This window comes from Chiloscyllium punctatum, chromosome 1, assembly GCF_047496795.1.
Source record: "Chiloscyllium punctatum isolate Juve2018m chromosome 1, sChiPun1.3, whole genome shotgun sequence".
NCBI classification, from domain to species: Eukaryota; Metazoa; Chordata; class Chondrichthyes; order Orectolobiformes; family Hemiscylliidae; genus Chiloscyllium; species Chiloscyllium punctatum.
In genome coordinates this window covers 36,172,702-36,194,309 of record NC_092739.1, presented here as the reverse complement: position 1 = coordinate 36,194,309, position 21,608 = coordinate 36,172,702, and the positions used below count along the sequence as shown (strand labels likewise).

Genomic DNA, 21,608 nt, shown 5'->3' with positions numbered 1-21,608 from the left:
GTGTACCAAATGAAGTAGTTCTGATGTTGTGGAAGCACAAACAATGAACTTTAAACATCTTCTAATGTGGAAATTGGCTAGTCTGTAATTTAATGACACAGTGTAACTAGCAGTAGAGCAATATTTTAGAATTCTCTCCAGTGTCCAGTCACATCATAATAATGGAATATTACTGGAAATTAATATAATCAAATATTCTACCAGTCATGGTCTTAGAAAACCAATGTGAAATTTGTGAGGTTGCAATCAATTTATATTTTGACTATAATTAAGATTAATTATTTTGGATGCTTGCAGAATACTTTTAAAAATCCATTTATGGTGCAGTTTGTCAACTTATTGGCTCAAAAATATGTTGACACCTTTAAATCTTGTAGTCAGAAGCCATTAGTAGCATCAAATGCTGTTAGCAGTTTGCTCAAAGAGGTTATATTAGATATCTGAATGATGCGATTCTGGTTAGGGTGAAAGCAAGTGAAATGATAACACAAATTCTCATGGCGCAGACTTTTACAGTAAATGTTAAACAGCAAAAGCTTAGCTCCTAATGAACTGTAGAATTTCAATTGTAGGGGCCTTCACTTATTAGGTTGATGACTCCTCTGTAATGAGTTCTTTAGTTCGCACTTGTCTAGGAAATATAAAAATGATGTTAATTGTAGTAGATCAGATCATTTATTACATAAATAAGCAATAATACCATTAGAGAAATGAGAAAAAAAATCATACATTTTCCATAAACATTGAACTTATTTATCTTCGTAAAGACGATAAGACCGCACTGGATGCTGTCCATGTGGACTTTTGCAAAACTTTGAAGAAGTTGTTTACAATAGCTTTTTCAAATTAAAGTTCCGGCAAATAAGACAAGGAGCAGTGTAGTAACATAGTTACAAAGCTTGGTGATGGACAGTTATGGGGTTTGTGTTCGCTCAATTTGCTTAAGTCTCCCAAATATTGTATGTTAGTGAGCAATGTTCGATCCAGTTTTGTAAAGTATTACATTCTAGGTGGAAAGGGGATAGGAATGATGGCTCCTGAAGATGTGAATGAAGTCAAACCACTGGTACCAAATACATAACTAATCAGAATTGTCTACATTATTCTGATTAAAAATGCAAAAAATGGCGCTGTTTTCCCTGGAGTGTCGGAGGCTGAGGGGTAACCTAATAAAGGTTTACAAAATTATGAGTGGCATGGATAGGATAAATAGGCAAAGTCTTTTCCCTGGGGTCAGGGAGTCCAGAACTAGAGGGCATAGGTTTAGGGTGAGAAGGGAAAGATAGAAAAGAGACCTAAGGGGCAACGTTTTTACGCAGAGGGTGGTACGTATATGGAATGAGCTGCCAGAGGATGTGGTGGAGGCTGGTACAATTGCAACATTTAAGAGGCATTTGGATGGGTATATGAATAGGAAGGGTTTGGAGGGATATGGGCCGGGTGCTGGCAGGTGGGACTAGATTGGGTTGGGATATCTGGTCAGTATGGACAGGTTGGACCGAAGGGTCTGTTTCCATGATGTATATCTCTATGAATGTCCTGGACCGCTGAAGTGTTCCCCAACTAGGATGGAACCCTCCTGTCTGTTGATTGTTGTGCGGTGCCCATTCATCCGTTGCCGTAACCTTTGTTCAGTTTCCCCAATGTACCATGCCTCAGGGCATCCTTGCCTGCATACCTGCATTCGACCGCGGACCTTTGGGTGACCATCCTCCAAGGCTGACTTCAGGACAGACAGCAGTGAAAAGTGGCTGAGCAGAGGCTGATAGCTAAGTTAGGTACCCATAGGGAGGGCCTTAACCGGGACCTTGAGTTCATGTCACACCACAGGTGGCCATCATTGCACGATATACACACACACAGGCACTCCTACACACGTAGACACACCCACAGGCACTCCTACATATACACACACAGATATTTTCATGCACCCTTACAGACACACACACTCCCACACGCATCGTCTCAGAGACTTAGACGACCCTACACTCATGCACACACATATACACTCTCAGCCCCCCACCCCAGACACACACACACATATATACGTTTGTGGGGTGAATTTTTACTTGCAGAATTATATTGTACTTTGCTCAAAAACTGCATGAATTCATGTAAAACTGTTACCTGACTTTTTAGATTAGAATCAATCTAAACATCATGACACAGCCAGAGAACACGGGGCTAACAACTTCAACACCACTTGTTAGTTAACCTGAGAATGCAACTTTTTTTCTAAAAAGGTTTTGTGATTTACACATGAAAGAAGTGAAACTATCATGGTATTCGAAGAGATGAAAGACTCAACAGACAATCCAGGTATTTTTTCAATGTATAATTTCAGTTACATCTCACTAAACTTTTGCTGTAAATTCTGTGCCTTAAAATTGTGTCCTCCACAACCACCTGATGAAGGAACGACGCTCCAAAAGCTAGTGTGCTTCCAACTCAACCTGTTGGAGTATAACCTGGTGTTATATGATTTTTACCTTTGTCCATCCCAGTCCAACACCAGTGTCTCCAACATCCTATCTAACTACAGCTCATGTTAAATCTAGTGATATCGCAATCTCTTGAATTATTCACATGGACCCATCAGTAACTGGTAGAATTGTCTTACCTTTTATTGAAGTTCGAAATAACACTCTTTATCCATGGAGTAGTTGGGTTGACACAGACTTTTTTTCCACCCTTAAGGGTAATTCTGTCAGGGAAGCAGAAGTTGTTCTTGCAGAAAGATCAAAAATAATACATAAAAGCACCAACCGGTGAATTCAGTATTCTAATATAAATGGTCATGGCATCATTTGAGCATATAAACAAGAAACAAGATAGAATCCTGCTCCTCCATACAATAAGATAATGGATAATCTAATTATAACCTCAAATCCACATTGCATATTCCTGATAACTTTTCACCCTACTTACCAGTAATCTATCCATCATTGTCTTAAAGATCTTGCTTCTACTGTTTTTTTTCAGGAAGAGTATCCCAAGACTTGTGACACTCTGAGAAAAGTCATGTCTCATCTGTTCTGGATGGATGATTCTATATATACTAGTATACACTACTTTCAAAGTGAACCTTGGCTTTTCCTGAATCCAGAAGAATGAGAGAAGATCTTATTGATAAAAATCTTGTGGTGCAGTGGTAATGTCCCTACCCTTGGACCAGGAGGCCCAGGTTCAAGTCCCACCTGCTCAGATTTGTAATGTTAATTAGAAAAATAGGTTAATTTTTGTTTTAAATCTTTGGGGGCATTAAATTTTTAAAACAGTAACCCCTGATTCTTTGCTCTTCCATAAGAAGAAACCTCCTGTCCACATTCAGCCTGTCAAGATTCCTCAACATCTTGTATGTTTTCAATCAAGCCACATTTTGCTCTTCTCAACTCCAGAAGGTATAAGTCCAGCCTGTTCAAAATTTCTTCATAAGACAACCTGCCCAACACAGGTCGATAAACAAAAACCAAACAGACTGCGGATGCTGTGAATCAGAAACAAAAGCAGAAGTTATTCAAAAAGCTCAGCAGGTCTGGTAGCATCTGTGAAGAGAAATCCAAGTTAATGTTTCAGGTCCGGTGACCCTCTGAACTCAGTCTAATGAACGTTCTCTTAATGGCTTCCAACTTCAGAGCAAGGTGAACCAACAGATTACACAATACTCCAGATGTGGTCTACGGGGGCCTTGCAAAACTAAAGCATTACCTTCTTACTGTTATGACCCTTCTTCAAAACTGAAGAGGTTGAATTCTGAGGAAAGTTCATTGTACTCAAAACTCTGCTTTCTCTCCACAGATGCTGCCAGACCTGCTGAGATCTTCCAGCCACTTTTTTTCTGTTTTTGTTTCAGATTTCCGCCATCTTGTATTACAACATTTGTTTGTTTGGTGTAGCACTGAAAGTGAATTGCTTGTTAAGTTTTATTAATAAGTCATCTCAGTTAGATTTTTCAGTTACAACTGACTCAAACCCTATTCTCTCCTATACTCCTTAAATGGGGAAATATATATTTTAGAGAGAGGAATACCAGACCGTTGAAATATCTGGGATGTTTATAGCATTGCAAAACGAAGCAGGCTGTTTGGAGGAAAGTAACAATCACAGGTAGTCTCTTCCTCTGTGGATAATTATGCTCATCCTGCAAATCCGAAACTAAGCAATTGCAGGATTGGCCGCCTTGAACTCAATGAACAAAGGTATCAGGAAAATACTACTAAAGTAAACTGGCTGTCAGTGTACTTAGAAACAAGAAATCACTGTTTTCATCAAAATTATTTATAAAAATTATAAACTGTTGAAGGTACAGCACCAATTCCTGTTGCACACCTTACATCTTGTCAACCAGGAAAAGACTAATTTCTGCCTCCTCAATTCCTGTCAGCTAGCCAATTTTCTGTTTGTACTCATGTGCTTCCCCCTACAATGTGAGTTCTTATTTTCTGCAATACCTTTATCAAATGCTTGCTGGAAATTTTAAGAAGAGTAGATCTGTTAGTTTTCCTTTATCAAAAGCACATGTTACTTACTAAAAGAATTTCAATTGATTATTTCGATATGATTTCCCTTTCACAAAACCATGTTCACTCTGTCTGATTATTGAACTTGTCTAAGTGGCCTGTTATAACTTCTCTATGAATAGATGCTTTTATTTCCCTGTGACAGATGTTAAGCTAACCAACCTGCAGTTTCCTGTTTTCTATCTCCCTCTGTTTTGAATAATGGAGTTCTTTTCAAATCTGAATTAAGAGTGTTTGGAAAAATCAAAAATCAATTAATCGACTATGTTCACTAGTCACTTCCTTTTAAGACCCGAGGATGACTGTCAGCTGGACCTTTGTACTTGTCAGCTCACAACTCCAACAATTTACTCAGTACCACTTCATTGACGATTCTAATTTTCATGAGTTCTTTCTATTTCCTGATTTATTGCTCCTTCTGGGATATCCTTATATCCTTCTTCAGAAGGGCTTATGCCCAAAACGTCGATTCTCCTGTTCCTTTGATGCTGCCTGACCTGCTGCGCTTTTCCAGCAACACATTTTCAGCTCTGATCTCCAGCATCTGCAGTCCTCACTTTGTCCTCTCCTTATATCCTGCCTAGTGAAGACTGATGTAACATACATGTTCAATTTGTCTGCTATCTCCTTATTTTCCAGTAATAATTCTCTAGACTCACTTTCTGTAGGATCCATGCTTATGTTGTTCAGTCTTTTCCAAATACTTAAATAAACTCTTACCTGTTTACACATTTCTGGTTAGCTTTTCCCTCATACTCTAATTTCCTCTCTTTTTATGACTTCATTTTATCAAAATTATTCTGTCCAATCTTCTGCCTGTCATTTCATAATTACATCTCTTTCTTAAATTTTTGATGCTATCTTCAACCTTTCTTATTAAGCATGAATGTGAGTCTGTCCCTTCAAATTTTTCTTACGCATTAAATGATTGCTATAATATGTCTATCTTTTCACCTAATTTGTCAATTTATTTTAGTCAACTCTGCTTTCATACCCTTTATAATACTCTTACTTATTTTAAAAAGATAGTCTTGGATCCACTTCCATCTCCCTCAAACTGACTGACTGTAAAATTTACTTATACAATGGTTACTATTATTTAAGATGTCTCCACTATGAGATCATTAATCAATCCTGTGTCACTGTGCAGTATCAGGTCTAGTACAGCCTGTTCTCTAGTTAGCTCCAGAATACATTGTTCTAAAAATTTATCCTAAAAACATTCTTTCAATTCATCATCCAAGCTGCCCTTGCACACCTGACATTTTCAGTCTATATGTAGATTAAAATCTATAGAATAATTATTGCAGTTCTTTTCTGACAAGCCTCCATTATTTTTTCCTTTATGCTCCATTCTACAATGTGTTTACTGTTAGGTGCTGTCTACACCACTGGCATAAATGACTTTGTCTTTGGGTGTTCAGGTCAATTGTTCCCTGAAGGTGGCAACACAGGTCAGTAGAGTGGTCAAGAAGGCATACGGTATGCTTTCCTTCATTGGATGGGGTATTGAGTACAAGAGTTGGCAGGTCATGTTACAGTTGTACCAGACTTTGGTTTGGCCACATTTGGAATACTGCATATGGTTCTGGTCGCCACATTACCAAAAGGATGTGAATGCTTTGGAGAGGATGTAGAGGAGATTCACCAGGATGTTGCCTGGTATAGTGGATGCTAGCTATGAGGAGAGGTTGAGTAGATTAACATTATTTTCATTGGAAAGGAGGAGGTTGAGATGGGACCTGATTGAGGCCTACAAAATCATGAGAGATGTTGGATAGCAAGAAACATTTGTCCCCCATAGTGGAGCACTCAATTACTAGGGGTCACTAGTTCAAAGTGAGAGGGGAGGTATACGTGGAAAGTTCTTCACGTAGAGGGTAGTGGGTGCCTGGAACGCGTTGCCAGCAGAGGTGGTGGTGGGGAAACGATAGCGTCATTTAAGATGTATCTAGACGGATACGTGAATGGGCAGGGAGCAAAGGAATATGGATTCTTAGAAAATAGGTGACAGGTTTAGGTAGATCTGGATGGGTGCAGGCTTGGAGGGCTGAAGGGCATGTTCCTGTGCTATAAGGTTCTTTGTTCTTTGTTCATTCTCAGCTCCACTGTTTCCATATCCTAGTTTCCTGAATTTAGTTTAACACTATGCCACTATCATAATTAACTAACAGAGCCATTCCTCCACCTTTTCATAGATTTCTGTAATTCCTAAACATCTTGTAGATTAGATTAGATTACTTAGTGTGGAAACAGGCCCTTTGGCCCAACAAGTCCACACCGACCCTCAGAAGAGCAACCCACCCAGCCCCATTCCCCTACATTTGCCTCTTCATCTAATACTATGGGCAATTTAGCATGACCGATTCACCTAACCTGCACATTTTTGGATTGTGGGAGGAAACCCACAAAGACAGGGGGAGAATGTGCAAACTCCACACAGCTAGTTGCCCGGATTTGAACCCGGGTCTCTGCTGCTGTAAGGCAGCAGTGCTCACCACTGTGCTACCATGCTGTACTTTTTGATTCAGGTCTCAATTCCTGTCACTCTAAAGACATGTTTCTGAAATATTCACCGCAACATAACTTGCTTATTTCTATTTCTACTGTCAGTTCATCTGTTTTGTTTGGAATGAAATCTGCATTTGTTTATAAAATGTAGGCTGGTACTTATTTTCCACACCTAACTGCAGAGTTACTGTAATCTTTGGGGTGTAGCTAGAGCCATAATGCTTCTAGGAAGGGTATTAACCCAGCAACAGTGAAACCAATAAAACCAACACTTCATTTGTCTTCCTAATTATTTCTGTAGCTGCATCCTAACTGCGTTTAATGTATGAAGACAGCATTTTAAAATTCTTTAACGTGATGTTAATGATGTTGACAGTGCCATGTCCATCTTTAATTGCGCTTGAGAAATTGGTGATGGGCAGCTCCTTTGGACTTCTGCAGTCACCTGATGGAAATAAAGGTACAGCCCTTATAAGAAGGGAATGTCATTTTTTTTCCTAACACGGCAGCAGTGAAGGGATGGCAATATCAGAATGGTATGTGATTTGGATGGGAACTCACAGATGGTGCTGTGCCCCATGTCTCTGGTGCCCTTGTCCTTTTCGATGGTTGAGAGTTCACAAGGTGCTGTCGAAGGAAACTAGGCAAGTTACTGCTGTGCTGCCACTGTGTGCAGGTGATGTAGGAAGGGAATCTTTTAAAATGTGGTGAATGGGGTGCTAATCAAATGGGCTGCTTTGTTCTGTACAGTGTTGAGCTTGTTGAATGTTGCTGGCACTGGATTTATTCAAGCAGGTGAAGTATAAAAGAGGAGTCTCCTGATGTGCCTTATTGATGGCATACAGGGTTTGAGAAACCAGAAGGTGAGTTATTTGCCCAAGAATTCCCAGCTTCTGAACTGCTTTTGCTGCAATAATGTCAATTTGAATGATTCAGTTATGTTTCTGGTCGATGGAAAATTTGATCAGATTAGTAACTAACCAATTGTCTAGCATCTATATATGTTTATTCAGTTTGGAATAGGTAAATGATTAGTTAATGCTTTAGTTTTATTGTCACCTGCTCAAAGTTCCTTTTCCAAGAAACCAAACCAACTGAATGATTGAGGGTAACCTGGAAATGGGTCCATGGAGGGACTCTGGGACAGCAGTTGCTAGTTACTTAAAGCTAACAACCTTGGTATAAAACTCAATTAAGGCTTTTCATTCAACCTTGCTTAATTGGGAGTCTACAGAAATTTCAGTTCAATAGTCTGCGGAAATATAAAAGAAGTCAATTCAGTGAACAACATCATTGTTCAATCTCCTGCTCTGGAATAAGAACAGCTCAACTGAATGGTCATTGTGAACAGCTTGTTAACAAGTCTCACAAACCGCTTAAGATGTAGTAAGGAAAAAAAAAAGTGAGATCAGGTTGATTGAAGCCAGAATGTGTGTGTAAAGACTTAAGAAGCATATAGCAGATAAATGAGACTAAAGCTGAGATTTTCAACCCAAGATTTAGAGAAAGCTTGGCATTTTATAGGAATCTTTGAAATCAATCAAAAGTCTGACTCTGAAAAGCAATGTAAGTAAGACACTTTGGGAATTGTGCGCAGTTGGTGATAGAAAAGATCTCTCCATGAAGACTTTAGTCAACCAATCCAGAGTGGTTAGAGAAGTTGAGAAGACTTGGGCACCAAGAAATGGAAGAAGAAGAAGCCGTTCACACATCAGTCATCCTGGATTGTGCTTTAAGTCCTGCCTGCACATTGAGCTATCAGACTGGTGTAGATCTGGGCTGTGGGTATCTGCGCATATACTCTCCTCCCAAGTTGTTGTTTCCTTTATCTCCAAGTAAAATTCTATTCTTTTATGAATTTAACACTCTCTTTGTTTACTTCTGTACCTATGTTCTCAAAAACAGTTCTCTATTGTAATGTCTAGGACTCCTCTCTTTTCATGTTTATTCTCGACTGGTGTCACTGGTGTCAGGATCATATGATCAGTTGCATCATTATGATTTTCATGAATCTCATTCCACAACTTGAGACAGTTGTATGCTTTTGTTGCGTATATCCTGACTGAAATTCTGATTAAACTATCATACTGATTGATACTCTCAATTTTTCAAAGATTGAAACAAGTATACTGTCAGGGTATTTGATGGTGTGGGTTTTAGTGATGGCAATGCAGTTGAGTGTTGGAAGGAGATGATTAGATATTGTCTTGTTGGAGATGGCCAGTGCTGCCATATCTGCATCCTGTTACATCATTGGCATTGCTAGGATATGTGAAGGCTAGGGGCTGTCATGGAAGCTATGCCTAATGGCTTGTGCCCAATGTTTAAGTCTTTGTGAAGTTTGCAGCTGTTCTGAAAAATCTCTGGCCCATTTGCAGGCATTTACTGGAACAGTGAAGGCATTTGCCTCCAGCCAGCGACTGCTTCAAAATGTGTCAAATAAACATGATTCAGATTTGACCATTGAAATTTGGAAACTCTCTCTCCTATATCGTCCTGTTTTCTGGTTCTATTATATGAAAATTGATTCAAAATTAATTCAACTTTTATCTTTAGAAGGTTTTTATTCTGTTTTGATTTGAGCAGTTCAATGTTGCTGCAGTTAAGGAAATACAATTTATTTCAGGACTTACATAATTTCTACTTTCCTGCAGAAGGACCCCTGGTAAAAGATATTGATATCTTGAAACCTTCTTGGATGAATGAAGTTAGAGATGACTTTCGCACATTTGCATCTTGAGTTTGTTAGCATTCCCACACAGTGGCCTGTAATAAGAGGAAGGAATTAGATGAAAAGGCCCAAGAGCAAGAGAAACTCAAAGTGGCCAAATAAAAGTGATAAAATATGAATTACGTCGACAAAGAAAATGCACATAGAATGTACAGCACAGAAACTAGCCATTCAGCTCAATTATTTAATACTAGTGGTTGTGGTCCACACCAGATACCTCTATCTCCTTTTTGTTTTCATTTATCCACTTTTTCCTTGAACACATTGATGCTAATTATCTCATTTATTCCTAGTGGTAATGAGTTCCACATTTTAATCGCTCTAAGAGTAAATAATAATTAGTTTAATTAGTTAAATAATTTAAATCTTTGAAGTCTGACTGTGTGCTGTTCAGTAATATTGACAATTCTTATATTTATGGTCTTAGTTTTGGTCACTTTCTCAAATTGGTATATTTCAGCTATTTAAAGCTTGATATAGACAACATTTGTATGATATAGTAGTACCAGTCATCCTGTGCCTTTTGCGATAGTAAATGGGGATTTTTGACCAAACAGCAATGCTAAAGTCATTGATTGGAAATTGGTCAACATTTGATAGTACTAAGATCTCACCTCAAGTTGAATTATACACAGTGGTTTAAGAGCTTGTGAGCACTGTATGTGAGTCTGCAAGAGCAGGTCAGGGGCAGGAAATTCTGACTCCCCAAGGCCTGTCCATCATCTACCATAAAGGTAGGAGTGTGATGGAATATTGTCCACTTGCCTGGATGGGTGCGGCTCCAACGACACTTGAAGTTTGATAACATCCAGGACAAAGTAGTGCATTTGATTGCCACCATATCCACGAACATTCAGTCACTCCACCATCGTCATTCAGTAGCAGTAGAGTATACCATGAACAAGTCATAGAGATAAACAGCACAGAACTAGGTCTCTTGGTCCAATTCGTTCATACTAACCAGATATCCTAAATAAATCTAGTTCCATTTGGCCCACATCCCTCTAAACCCTTCCTATTCATACACCCATCAAGAAGCCTTTTAAATGTTGTAATTGTATAAACCTCCACTTCTGTTTATGGCAGCTCATTCTATAAATGCACCACCCTCTGCATAAAAAGTTGCCCCTTAGGTCCCTTTTAAATCTCTCCCCTCCCTCCCTAAACCTATGGCCTCTAGATTTGGACTCCCCTGCCCCACCTCTTGTCTATTTACCTTATCCATGCCCCTCATGATTTTATAAACCTCTATAAGGACACCACTCAGCCTCTCGTGCTCCAGGGAAAATAACCCCAGTCTGTTCACCTCCTTATAGCTCAAACCCTCCAACCCTAGCAATATCCATGTAAACCTTTTCAAGTTTCACAACATCCTTCCTATATAGCAGGGAGACCGGAATTCTAGACCGTATTTCAATATTGGCTTAACCAATGTCTTTACAGCTGCAACATGACCTCCTAGTTCCTATACTCAATGCATTGACGAATAAAGGCAAGCATATCAAATGTGGCCTTCACTCTACTATCTACCTGTGACTCCATTTTTAAGAAATTAAGAACCTGCACTCCAAAGTTCCATTATACAATAACATCTCGCCAGGACCTTACCATTAACTGTTTTAGTCCTGCCTTGATTTGCTTTTCCAAAATGCAGCACGTACCATTTATCTAAATTGAACTCCATTTGCCACTCCTTGGCCCATTGGCCCAAGATCAAGATTCTGTTGTACTCTGAAGTAACCTTCTTCACAGTCCACTACATCTCCAATTTTGGTGTCAACTACAAACTAACTAACCAAACTTCCTATATTCTCATCCAAATCATTTACATAAATGACAAAAAGCAGTGGTCCCTGCACTGATCGTTGTGGTACACCACTGGGCACAGGTTCCAGTCTGAAAAGAAATGTTCCACCACCATCCTCTCACTCCTACCTTTGAGCCATTTCTGTTCCAAATGGCTAGTTGTCCCTCTTTTCCATATGATCTAACCTTCCTAACCAGTCTCCCATGGGGAACCACAAGTCCATATAGATCATGTCCACTGCTCTGCCCTCACCAAAACTTCAATTTCTCTAGTCATTAAGCATTCCCTACCAACTTTGCTCTAAGTAGAACGTACTGTCTCTGGACTCCAGTTTTCTCATTTTTGAAGGCTTTCTATTTCTCAGCCATCCCTTTACCTGTGAATATCCTCTCCATATCAACTTTCGAAAGTTCTTGTCTAATACCATCAAAATTGACCTTCCTCCAATTTAGAACTTTAACTTTTAGATCTGGTCTGTCCTTTTCCATCACGGTTTAAAAACTAATAGAATTATGATTACTGGCCCCAAAATGCTGCCCTACCTCAATCACCTGCCCTGCCTTATTTTGCAAGAGTAGGTCAGGTTTTGTACCTTCTCTACTAGGCACAGCCACATACTGAATCTGTACTGCAGAAGTTCACCAAGGCTTCTTAGTACCTTCCAAACATGACCACTTCCATCCAGAATGCGAAAGGGAGTAGATACATGAGAGCACCACCTGTAAAGTCCTGTCCAAGTCACACACCATCCTGTCTTGAAAATATATTGCTGTTCCTTCACTGTTGCTGGGTCAAAACCATACAACTCGTTCCCTCACAGCCTTGTGGGTCTACTTGAACTGCTGCAGTCCATTTTGTATCGAAAAGTGACCCTCTACCAGAGGCTGGATCATATGGAAGTCCTGATGCTGGCTCTTAAATACCAGTAGAGCTCCTACATGCAGGCAGTATGCAGCTTTCACTCGTTCTCTGATCTAGAACTAAATCCCTGTATGATATTGCAAGATATACCAGTTAAAATGGATAGTTGTTTTCCCTAAGGTTGACTGAAGTGAAAGCTTAAGTTTAGGGACACCAATGTGTTAGAGTACAACCTGATTACTTCAGGATCACCTGCCTCCATCCCATTGCCAGTGAAATTCTTGGAAATTCTATTCATCTTGCCTTCAGTGTAGACCTCAGCAGGATCTGAACCAAGCAAGAACTGACCTATTTCAGCTATTACAAGGGGGCATAGCTTTAAATTAAGGGGGGGTAGATATAGGACTGATGTTAGGGGTAGGTTCTTCACTCAGCGAGTCGTAAGCTCATGGAATGCCCTGCCAGTAGCAGTAGTGGACTCTCCCTCTTTATGGGTATTTAAGCGTGCATTGGATAGGTATATGGAGGATAGTGGGTTAGTGTAGGTTAGGTGGGTTTTGATCGGCGCAACATCGAGGGCCGAAGGGCCTGTACTGCGCTGTATTGTTCTATGTTCTATGTTCTATGACCTGAATTCTTCAAGAGCTTAAAAATATCCTAAATCATTACTAGGTTTAACTTGGAAGGAATCAACTGGTCTGCAGGTGAGAAACTAAGATCTGAGTATAGTGATTATAACTGGGTCCGCCAGGTGTACCTCCATAAAATGAGTTCCCTGACTGGGGCTGTTAATCGGGTCCACTCAGGGAGCCCTGACTGACACACATAAACAGGAGTGTCAGAGGTTCTGCTTATTTTGAGAGTTGACTCTGAGGGAGATGGATCAGTGTCAAGGACTTTCTAGGTATAAATAAATGGTGACTTAGTAATGGGACACTGTGGAGTTATTTCACTGAGAAACCTTTTTTTGTTGTCACCCCAGAAAGAACAGAGCATGCCTTACAGATTTGTAAAATGTATTTGAGCAGATCCTGTGAAAAATGCTATTCATTTGGTTGAATATCTGTCTTCCTTATTCTCTGCATACTTCAAATGTCCCACTGTTTCAAGCAAATATCAAGTTCCCTTTTTTAAAGAAATTATGAACAATATTTCTGTGGTTGCTCTGAACTTTAACTTTCCTCTTCTGTAAATGAGCTTTTCTAACCACAGCGAGGAACCTGACTGGGCAGAGAGGAGCCATTGATCTCTTGATTTCAATTTCAGAGAAATAACACGATACTCATTGAACTGTCCAGTTTCTCAACATCACACATCATGTGGCCTAGTTGATAACCTAGATTCTTAACTATAAATTGGTACACAAGGGGTAAGAGGCACTTGGACCTTTTATTGATTATTTGTAATGGATGCTTGTGATTATGTTCCGGCACTTGATGTAAAGCGCTCTCTCTTTGTCTGTACCTCTTTTTTTTTCCTCCTGCACTTCCAATCCCTTAATTAGAAGCTAGATTGAGTAGAATGTGCTTAAAAGCACTTTATAGTTTAGTAAAAAGTGATTTAATCAACGCCAAGTAAGCATGTTGGAAAACTGATCTTTGGTTTGGTAGTAAATGTCTCTGGCACTAAATATTTTGCCTTCCTTTTCATCCTTTTTGCATGGATAGAGGCAAAAAAATGCTTGGATCGCAAGAAGTTTTATTTTTTTTCCCACCACCAAGAAGAAACGAAATGCCCAAGTGGCCAGTGACGAGCAGTGCCCTTCACATCAAAGGGCAATGCTGTGTGATCAAACAGTGAAGGGGAGTGCAGGGATTAAATCAAAATAGAGTTGGAGGGGAAAATAATGCACTCCACTCCCAGCGGCGCCCACTTCTCCCTGAACAACTCCAGGGTGTCGGTGGACACCGCATGCTCCTTTTCCAGAGACAGCAGGGCTCTAACGTAACCGCGGAAGAGGGGCAGGCAGTTGGCCCTACCGCCCCCCTCCACGGCCCGCTGCCTGGACCTATTGATGGCCAGTTTGGCCATGCCCAGGAGCAGACCCACGAGGAGGTTTTCAGACCTGCCCTCCCTCCTCCGTACCGGGTGCCCGAAGATCAGGAGTGTGGGACTGAAGTGCAACCAAAAGCAAAGGAGGATGTTTTTAAGAAAATCAAAAAGGGAATGCAAACGCCCACACCCAATATACATATGGTCCACAGACTCCACATCACCACAGAACAAGCTGGGAGTCTGTGAACCACCACAATCTGCGGTTGCAGGGGACCGCTGCGTGCAGCACCCTCCACCTCAGATCCCCGAGAGAAAGGGGGAAGACTCCCACATAGACAGCCTTCCACTGGGGATCTCCACTGCCCGTTGGAAAATGGGCACGCCAAGGCGTGTCCGGACGGTGGACGAGGGAGAAGAGGTGGACGGTGTGCAGCAGCAGTCGATACAGGGCCCGCCTTTTTACGTCCTTAAAAGGGACAAAATTAAAATTCCAGAGACGGCTCAGATTGTGGGGCACAGGCTCCCATCGGAGCAAGTAGTTTTATAATGTCTTTCAGAGTCAGCTTCGAATAACGACTTTATGTAGTTGTTGAGTTTGTAGACTTTTCCAGCAGATTGGAAGATTGAATGGTAAAAGGGAACCATAAATTTAAGAGTGTCATACTTGCAAATTTTATTACCATCAAATATCTTTTCAGTTGGACTTATTCACCTTTTTTTTTCTCACTTGTCTTCACCAACGTGTTATGATATATTCAATTAAGGTAATTTTTAATATGGCTTTTCTCTGGATTCATTAAATATGCAATGAGAGCTCTGAACAGACTGGTGCCTGTTAAATGATACCTACTCAAATTGAGTCTGGGCGTTTTGAACACTGAACATCAGACTTACAGGTTGCTAACATGCAAAGCAAACATGAAATGGGGCAAGGTTTTTCACCCCACCACACTGGCTGGGAACAAAGCTGGTAAGACACTGAAAATAGCCCAGTCGTCAGTCTGACAGTTACCAGTTGGATCCAGCTTGGGCTTTTCTGGGTAGTTGGAATATGGCGAGGAGACAATCAAATACTGAGAAACCTATTGGTTCCTATTGCCTATCGTCAGACCACTTTATATAGGCTTAGACACCTTCCCTATCTGCCTGAGCTCAGCAACAGTCACTAGCCTCTCTATTAAGGCATTCCCTTTTCTTTTACCTCTGCTGTCTCCTACCACCCCACCATTCTACTGCCAGCTCTAGGAATTCCCACAACAATGGCATCTTTGCAGGTATTTATTTCATATTCGAAAAGATGGTAGAGAAGGTGCTTCCACTTTTATTTGACGTCACGCCTCCCTTTTCCTGATGTATGTTTATGATAATATTAAATATGGATGATCGACTTTGAAAACCTTTGCCTGATATTATATCTGGAACTTCATAAAAGCATTTCAGCACTTTACAGTCATAAAGGGCAGAAACAGACTCTTCCTTTGACCAACTAATCCTGTTGCTTGCATTTAGCCCACATCCCTTGAAACTCTTTCTTTCCATGTGCCTTTCAAATGGATGTAAATTTGCTCACTGAGCTTGAAGGTTCATTTCCAGATGTTTCATTACCCTACTAGGTAACATCTTCAGTGGGTCTCAGGTGAAGCACTGCTGAAAATTCCTGCTTTCTATTTATGTTTTGGGTTTCTTTGGGTTGGTGAAGTCTCTTCCTATGCCTTTTCTCAGGGGGTGGTAGATGGGGCCTAACTCAATGTTAAAGCTTTTAAATCTTGTAATTTTACTTGTCTCTACCATTTTGTCTGGCAGCTTGTTCCATATACACCTAAAACCTGTGCCCTTTAGCATTGGACTCACCTACCTTGGGGAATAGACGTTGGCTAGTCACCTTATCTATGCCCTTCATGACTTTATAAACCTCTAGAAGATCACCTCTTGGCCACCTATGCTCCAGGGAAAAATGTCCCAGTTTATTGTTGTAAATATTTTTGGCACTCTTTAATAACGTTCTTCCTCTAGGAGGGCAACAAGAATTGTACAGAGTGCTCCAAATATGGCCTTACCAATGTATTTTACAGACATAATATGATGTCCTAACTCCTGTACTCAAGACTCTGACTGATGAAGGCAAATGTGCCAAAAGCTGGATTCACCATCCTGACTATCTTTATTGCCACTTCCAAGGAATTGTGTAACTGCTCCTCTATGACTCTTATTTGACAACACTCTCCAGGGCCCTACTGTTATCTGTGCACATCCTGGCCTGGTTTGTCTTACCAAAACACTTCATATTTATCTAAATTAAACACCATTTGCCATTCTTCACCACACAGGCCTAGTTGATCAAGATATCGTTGTTTTATAAAGAGACCTAAAAACACTGACTTAAAATGGCCACAGCTATCACTTCACCCACAAGTCAGTCAGGTTTCATGAAACCTATGTGGGTATGTAAGAGACAGCCGAAGTTGAAATTATCATTTTTTACCATTGAATGAACCAAATCAACTAGCCCAGCCCACAAACTACCCAGGAGGATTGAAAATGTTCTCCACTCCGATCTGATTTGTTCCAGTGTGAGAATCTTCACATGTTGGCAATGAATGCGTTGCATATCATTATTAAGATTGAAAAGCAAAAGAAACTTCAGCAGACTGAAGATATTACTTGATAAAAGCTGAATATACTGGACATCTGAAATAAAAACAAAGCTAGAGAAACTCAGCAGATCTAGCAACAACAGTAAATAAGGAAACAGAACTTAAGAATCTGATCCAATATGACCTGTCTTTGGAATAGATAGCCGATTTCTATTTAAAGCAGCTTTTTGGAGAAAAGTGGAGGAAATGGAATTGAAACAGATTAGAAAAGGCTGTCTTCTTTTCTTTCCTCTCCCTCTCTGAGGTATGATCGCACTGACTAGAATGATACATCAGGAAACTGAGAACTTAAAAGATAACTATTATTCTCAACCACTGACAATCTCATAAATCAATTACTTAACTATGGTCTCAGGTTAAAATCATAGTCCTCAAGGACATCCACAAAGATTCAACTATGTCTTATTATATCTTCCTTCGAACTGGATACTATCCCCTTTAGTTTTGTATGTGTGACTGCATTGAGCCTGTATACTTAACATCATTATTAATGGTCTTGGGGTCAGCAACTAATAACCTTGCTGTTTATTTTTAGATCAAATAAACCTTTTATTTGGTTCCTTGTCTCTACAGCAAAAATGAACTAACTTACATTTTAATTGGAAAATGGTATAGCCAAGTGCTTTTAAAAAAAACCTTAACCTTGGTTGTGAGGTTGGAAAAACAGGGTCTGTTCACCTCTCTGCACTTGGTTGTTGTACCTGGCATCCTGCAATTGTTTTCACGTGGAGGACCTCCTCTAGGTTGTACGGTTTCGAGAACTCATCTGGACTGGGAGTTCAATCTATGGTCACAAACTGGCTACAGGGGAAAATTCCGCTGAAGAGTTGCTGGCAGGCAAGTTGTGGGAATCCCATTTTCTCTGAACACGTCTGGCAGACAAAAGGCTTGACACAGTAAACAACATGGGAAGCATCACACTGGCACTAGTTTACTGGCAAAAACTAACGCTGTGGCCTATTTCAGTTAGAGACAAAAAATAATTGCAGATTAGATTAGATTAGATTATTTACAGTGTGGAAACAGGCCCTTCGGCCCAACAAGTCCACACCGCCCCGCCGAAGCGCAACCCACCATACCCCTACATTTACCCCTTACCTAACACTACGGGCAATTTAGCATGGCCAATTCACCTGACCTGCACATCTTTGGACTGTGGGAGGAAACCGGAGCACCCGGAGGAAACCCACGCAGACACGGGGAGAACGTGCAAACTCCACACAGTTAGTCGCCTGAGGCGGGAATTGAACCCGGATCTCTGGCGCTGTGAGGCAACAGTGCTAACCACTGTGCCACCGTGCCGCCCAAATGCTGGAATCCAAAGTAGACAGGCAGGAAGCTGGGAGAACACAGCAGGCCAGGCAGCATCACGAGGTGGAGAATTTGATGTTTCAGGTGTAGCCCTACTTCAGATCCTGTGGCCTGTTTCTTTTCCATTCATGCTGGCCATGAAATTATGTGTCAGATACAAAAGGAACAATTCCATCTTTATTTTTGTCTCTATTTAATCTGTGAGCTATTTAACCAGAAAGCTGTCTTTTTTTCATAAAGCTATATCTGAATTCAAGATTTTCAATCATGCTCCCTTTCTTATTTGCTTGATGCATCCTTACAGGATGGCCTTTCCCCAACTTAATTTCTCCGCTGCACTTGTTTCTGTATTTCTGCTGCTGTCACATATCAGTAAAAGACACAAAACTGTCTTCAACTATCAGAATATGTCACAAATTGTAAAAGCAAAATTCAAAAGGTAATGTTTCACTTGCCAGACAAATAAAAGGAACAGTCTACCTACAATGAAACCAAGTGTGTATTTGAGGACTGGAGCAACTTTCACTGAAGGGCAACTAAAGCAGTCATAGTCATAGAGATGTACAGCATCGAAACAAACCCTTCGGTCCAACCCGTCCATGCCGACTAGATATCCCAATCAAATGTATTTAACTTAATGATTGTAAATAATCCAACTCAAATCATGACATTAACTTTTAAAATTTGTGTGAAAATCAAGAATGCTGTTGAATTTTTCATAGACTAGTGTGGAAATGAGAGAAAAAATAATATTTCATTAGTCATAGAGATGTACAGCACGGAAACAGACCCTTCGATCCAAGTTGAACACGCCAACCAGATATCCTAGCCCAATCTAGTCCCACCTGCCAGCACCCAAACCCTTCCTAATCATATACCCATCCAGATGCCTTTTAAATGTTGCAATTGTACTAGCCTCCACCACTTCCTCTGGCAGCTCATTCCATACACATACCACTCTCTGTGTGAAAAAGTTGCCCGTTAGGTCTCTTTTATGTCTTTTCCCCTCTCACCCTGAACCTGTGCCCTCTGGATTTGGACTCCCCCACCTCAGGAAAATAAAACTTTGTCTATTTATCCTATCCATGCCCCTCATAATTTTATAAACCTCTATAAGGTCATCCCTCAGCTTCCAATGCTCCAGGGAAAACAGCCCCAGCCTATTCAACCTCTCCCTATAGGTCAAATCGTCAATTAAATTTTTATCAGCTTTTACTCTCAAATGTTTAGTCCACAGGTTCTTTGCCTTTCCTGTCTTCTAATTTTAACGACTTGGAGTCATAGAGTTATACAGCATAGAAACACACTCTTTGGTCCAACTCATCCATGCCGACTAAGTTTCCCAAACTAAACTTGTCTCACTTGCCTACATTTGGCCTGTATCCTTCTAAACCTTTTACTGTCCATGTATCTATTCAAGTCTTCTACAAACTTTCAGAAGCTTATCAGGAAGAATTTGTGTAATTGGAAATTTGTTTTACTGATGCCAAAGGCATTATTTCATGTAACAAAATTTCAGATTTCAAAGTTTTTTTTGTTCACATTAACATAAAAGCTGGCCACAGTTGACTGTAGTAACCTCCAGGATATGCTCACCTCAGCTGGGTTCTTCACTAAGGGAAAAACTGGGCTTATCCATAGACACTAGCTAAAACTTGGAAACAGTTTGTATACTAGTCTGCTACACTGAGAAGTGGTGTGGGACAGGGGATAAAGAAACCAGGCAAATTAAAAAAAAATTGCAATTTATTTCACAGGAAGCAAACTGCACTTCAGAATTCCTGTACAGTAGGAATTTTGCATTTGAACAATGTGTATGCTTATTAAAATTAATTTATTTGACACCACTGTAATTGAATCTCCTAAGCTAACTGCTGCCTTGAAGTTTGGAGTACAATTCATACAATATGTTCATTGAATGCTTTCTTTAAACTTTCAATAAATTTAATTAGGCAATTATTTTAAAGCTTTGTTTATTTACAATAGAAAATTTTCAGGTGGAAGCTGTAAGCAATTAGGAATAAAACAGATACCCATTGTTGATTATCTTTAATAATATGGAGGAAACTATCTTACCATGAGTGGCGAAGCAGATCACAACTGTTCCCAGCAGCAAACATATCATTTGAATTTTCATTGTTGAATTCGGTGCTCTTCTAATTTTCAGTCTCAGAAATGAGAAGACTTCAGAATGTTAGTTTGGCACATTTGGATCTTGTATTTAATAGAAAGATTTGAGGAAGTTGTAAACAATGTATGTTGTCAGAGTCTCAAGAACTGCGTCATTCCATTTAAATTATTTTTAATCCTGTATTCTTTGGTGCATTCTGAAATTTGAAGACCATTTCTGCTTAACAAAATACCCCATTGAGAAATTTCTACCAGTAATTTCTGCTTTTTTCAGCTGCAACAGCTCCAATCATCTATGATGATTGTAATTTTTTTTGGCCTGTGCCTTATGTTACCATACAAAATAAACCAAACTTTATCTGAAAGATTTAGTGAATTGTATTACATTGTCTAATCTCACAAACGAGTGCTTGAAACCCCATCTTGTTAATGTAGTGGACAAAAGTCTAAAATGCACTTGCATATAAATCATAGAATTGTAACAAAAGGAGAAATGGGGCAAACTAAGGACCAAAAAGAGGATTATGCCAAACAGTGGGCATTTTTGAGATTTGCAATTGACTTCACTGAGAAAGAAGATACTGCTGAAGTGATAGCAAAATAAATCAGATAGCTGTTAACAGTTATTAATTAACTTGATTGAATTATTTTAATGAGGTACCAGAAAAGATTGGGGTGTTGGCAATATGGTTATGCATGGACTTACAAAATGCCTGTCAACAAAAATTAAAACCCAGGAAATAAAGCAACTGTGGCAGCATGGATATAAATTTGCGAGAATGAGAGGTAACCCAGTAATTGTAAGCAGGTGTTTTCAAACTGGATGCAGGTATGTCATCGGATTCTGAAGGGTGTTATTTAAATCACTGCTTTTCTTGGTTTATATTAATTATCTTAATTCGGATGGGGACGGTATAACTTCAAAATTTCCAGAACGCACAAAACTTGAAACTGTTAAGAATTATGATGTGGATAGTGATCGACCTTGAGTGGAAGAATACAGGGTGGTGGAATTCCATGTATGAAGTTCAAAGTGCAAAATAATACCTATTTGTTCAAAGGTAAGCACAAGAAATATAGAATAAACA

General features: G+C 39.9%; 1 protein-coding gene across 1 annotated transcript; it reads right to left on the bottom strand.

Moving 5' to 3' along the window:
• Positions 1-205: 205 nt before the first annotated feature.
• On the bottom strand, positions 206-20,527 carry LOC140482223 (interleukin-8-like). Its single transcript, XM_072579327.1, has 4 exons — positions 20,467-20,527; positions 9,665-9,797; positions 2,621-2,704; positions 206-631 (listed from the first exon to the last, which is right to left on the bottom strand). Exons 1-4 carry the CDS (start codon positions 20,525-20,527, stop codon positions 586-588), a joined length of 324 nt encoding a protein of 107 aa, XP_072435428.1. The 3' UTR covers positions 206-585.
• Between the last annotated feature and the right edge of the window lie 1,081 nt (positions 20,528-21,608).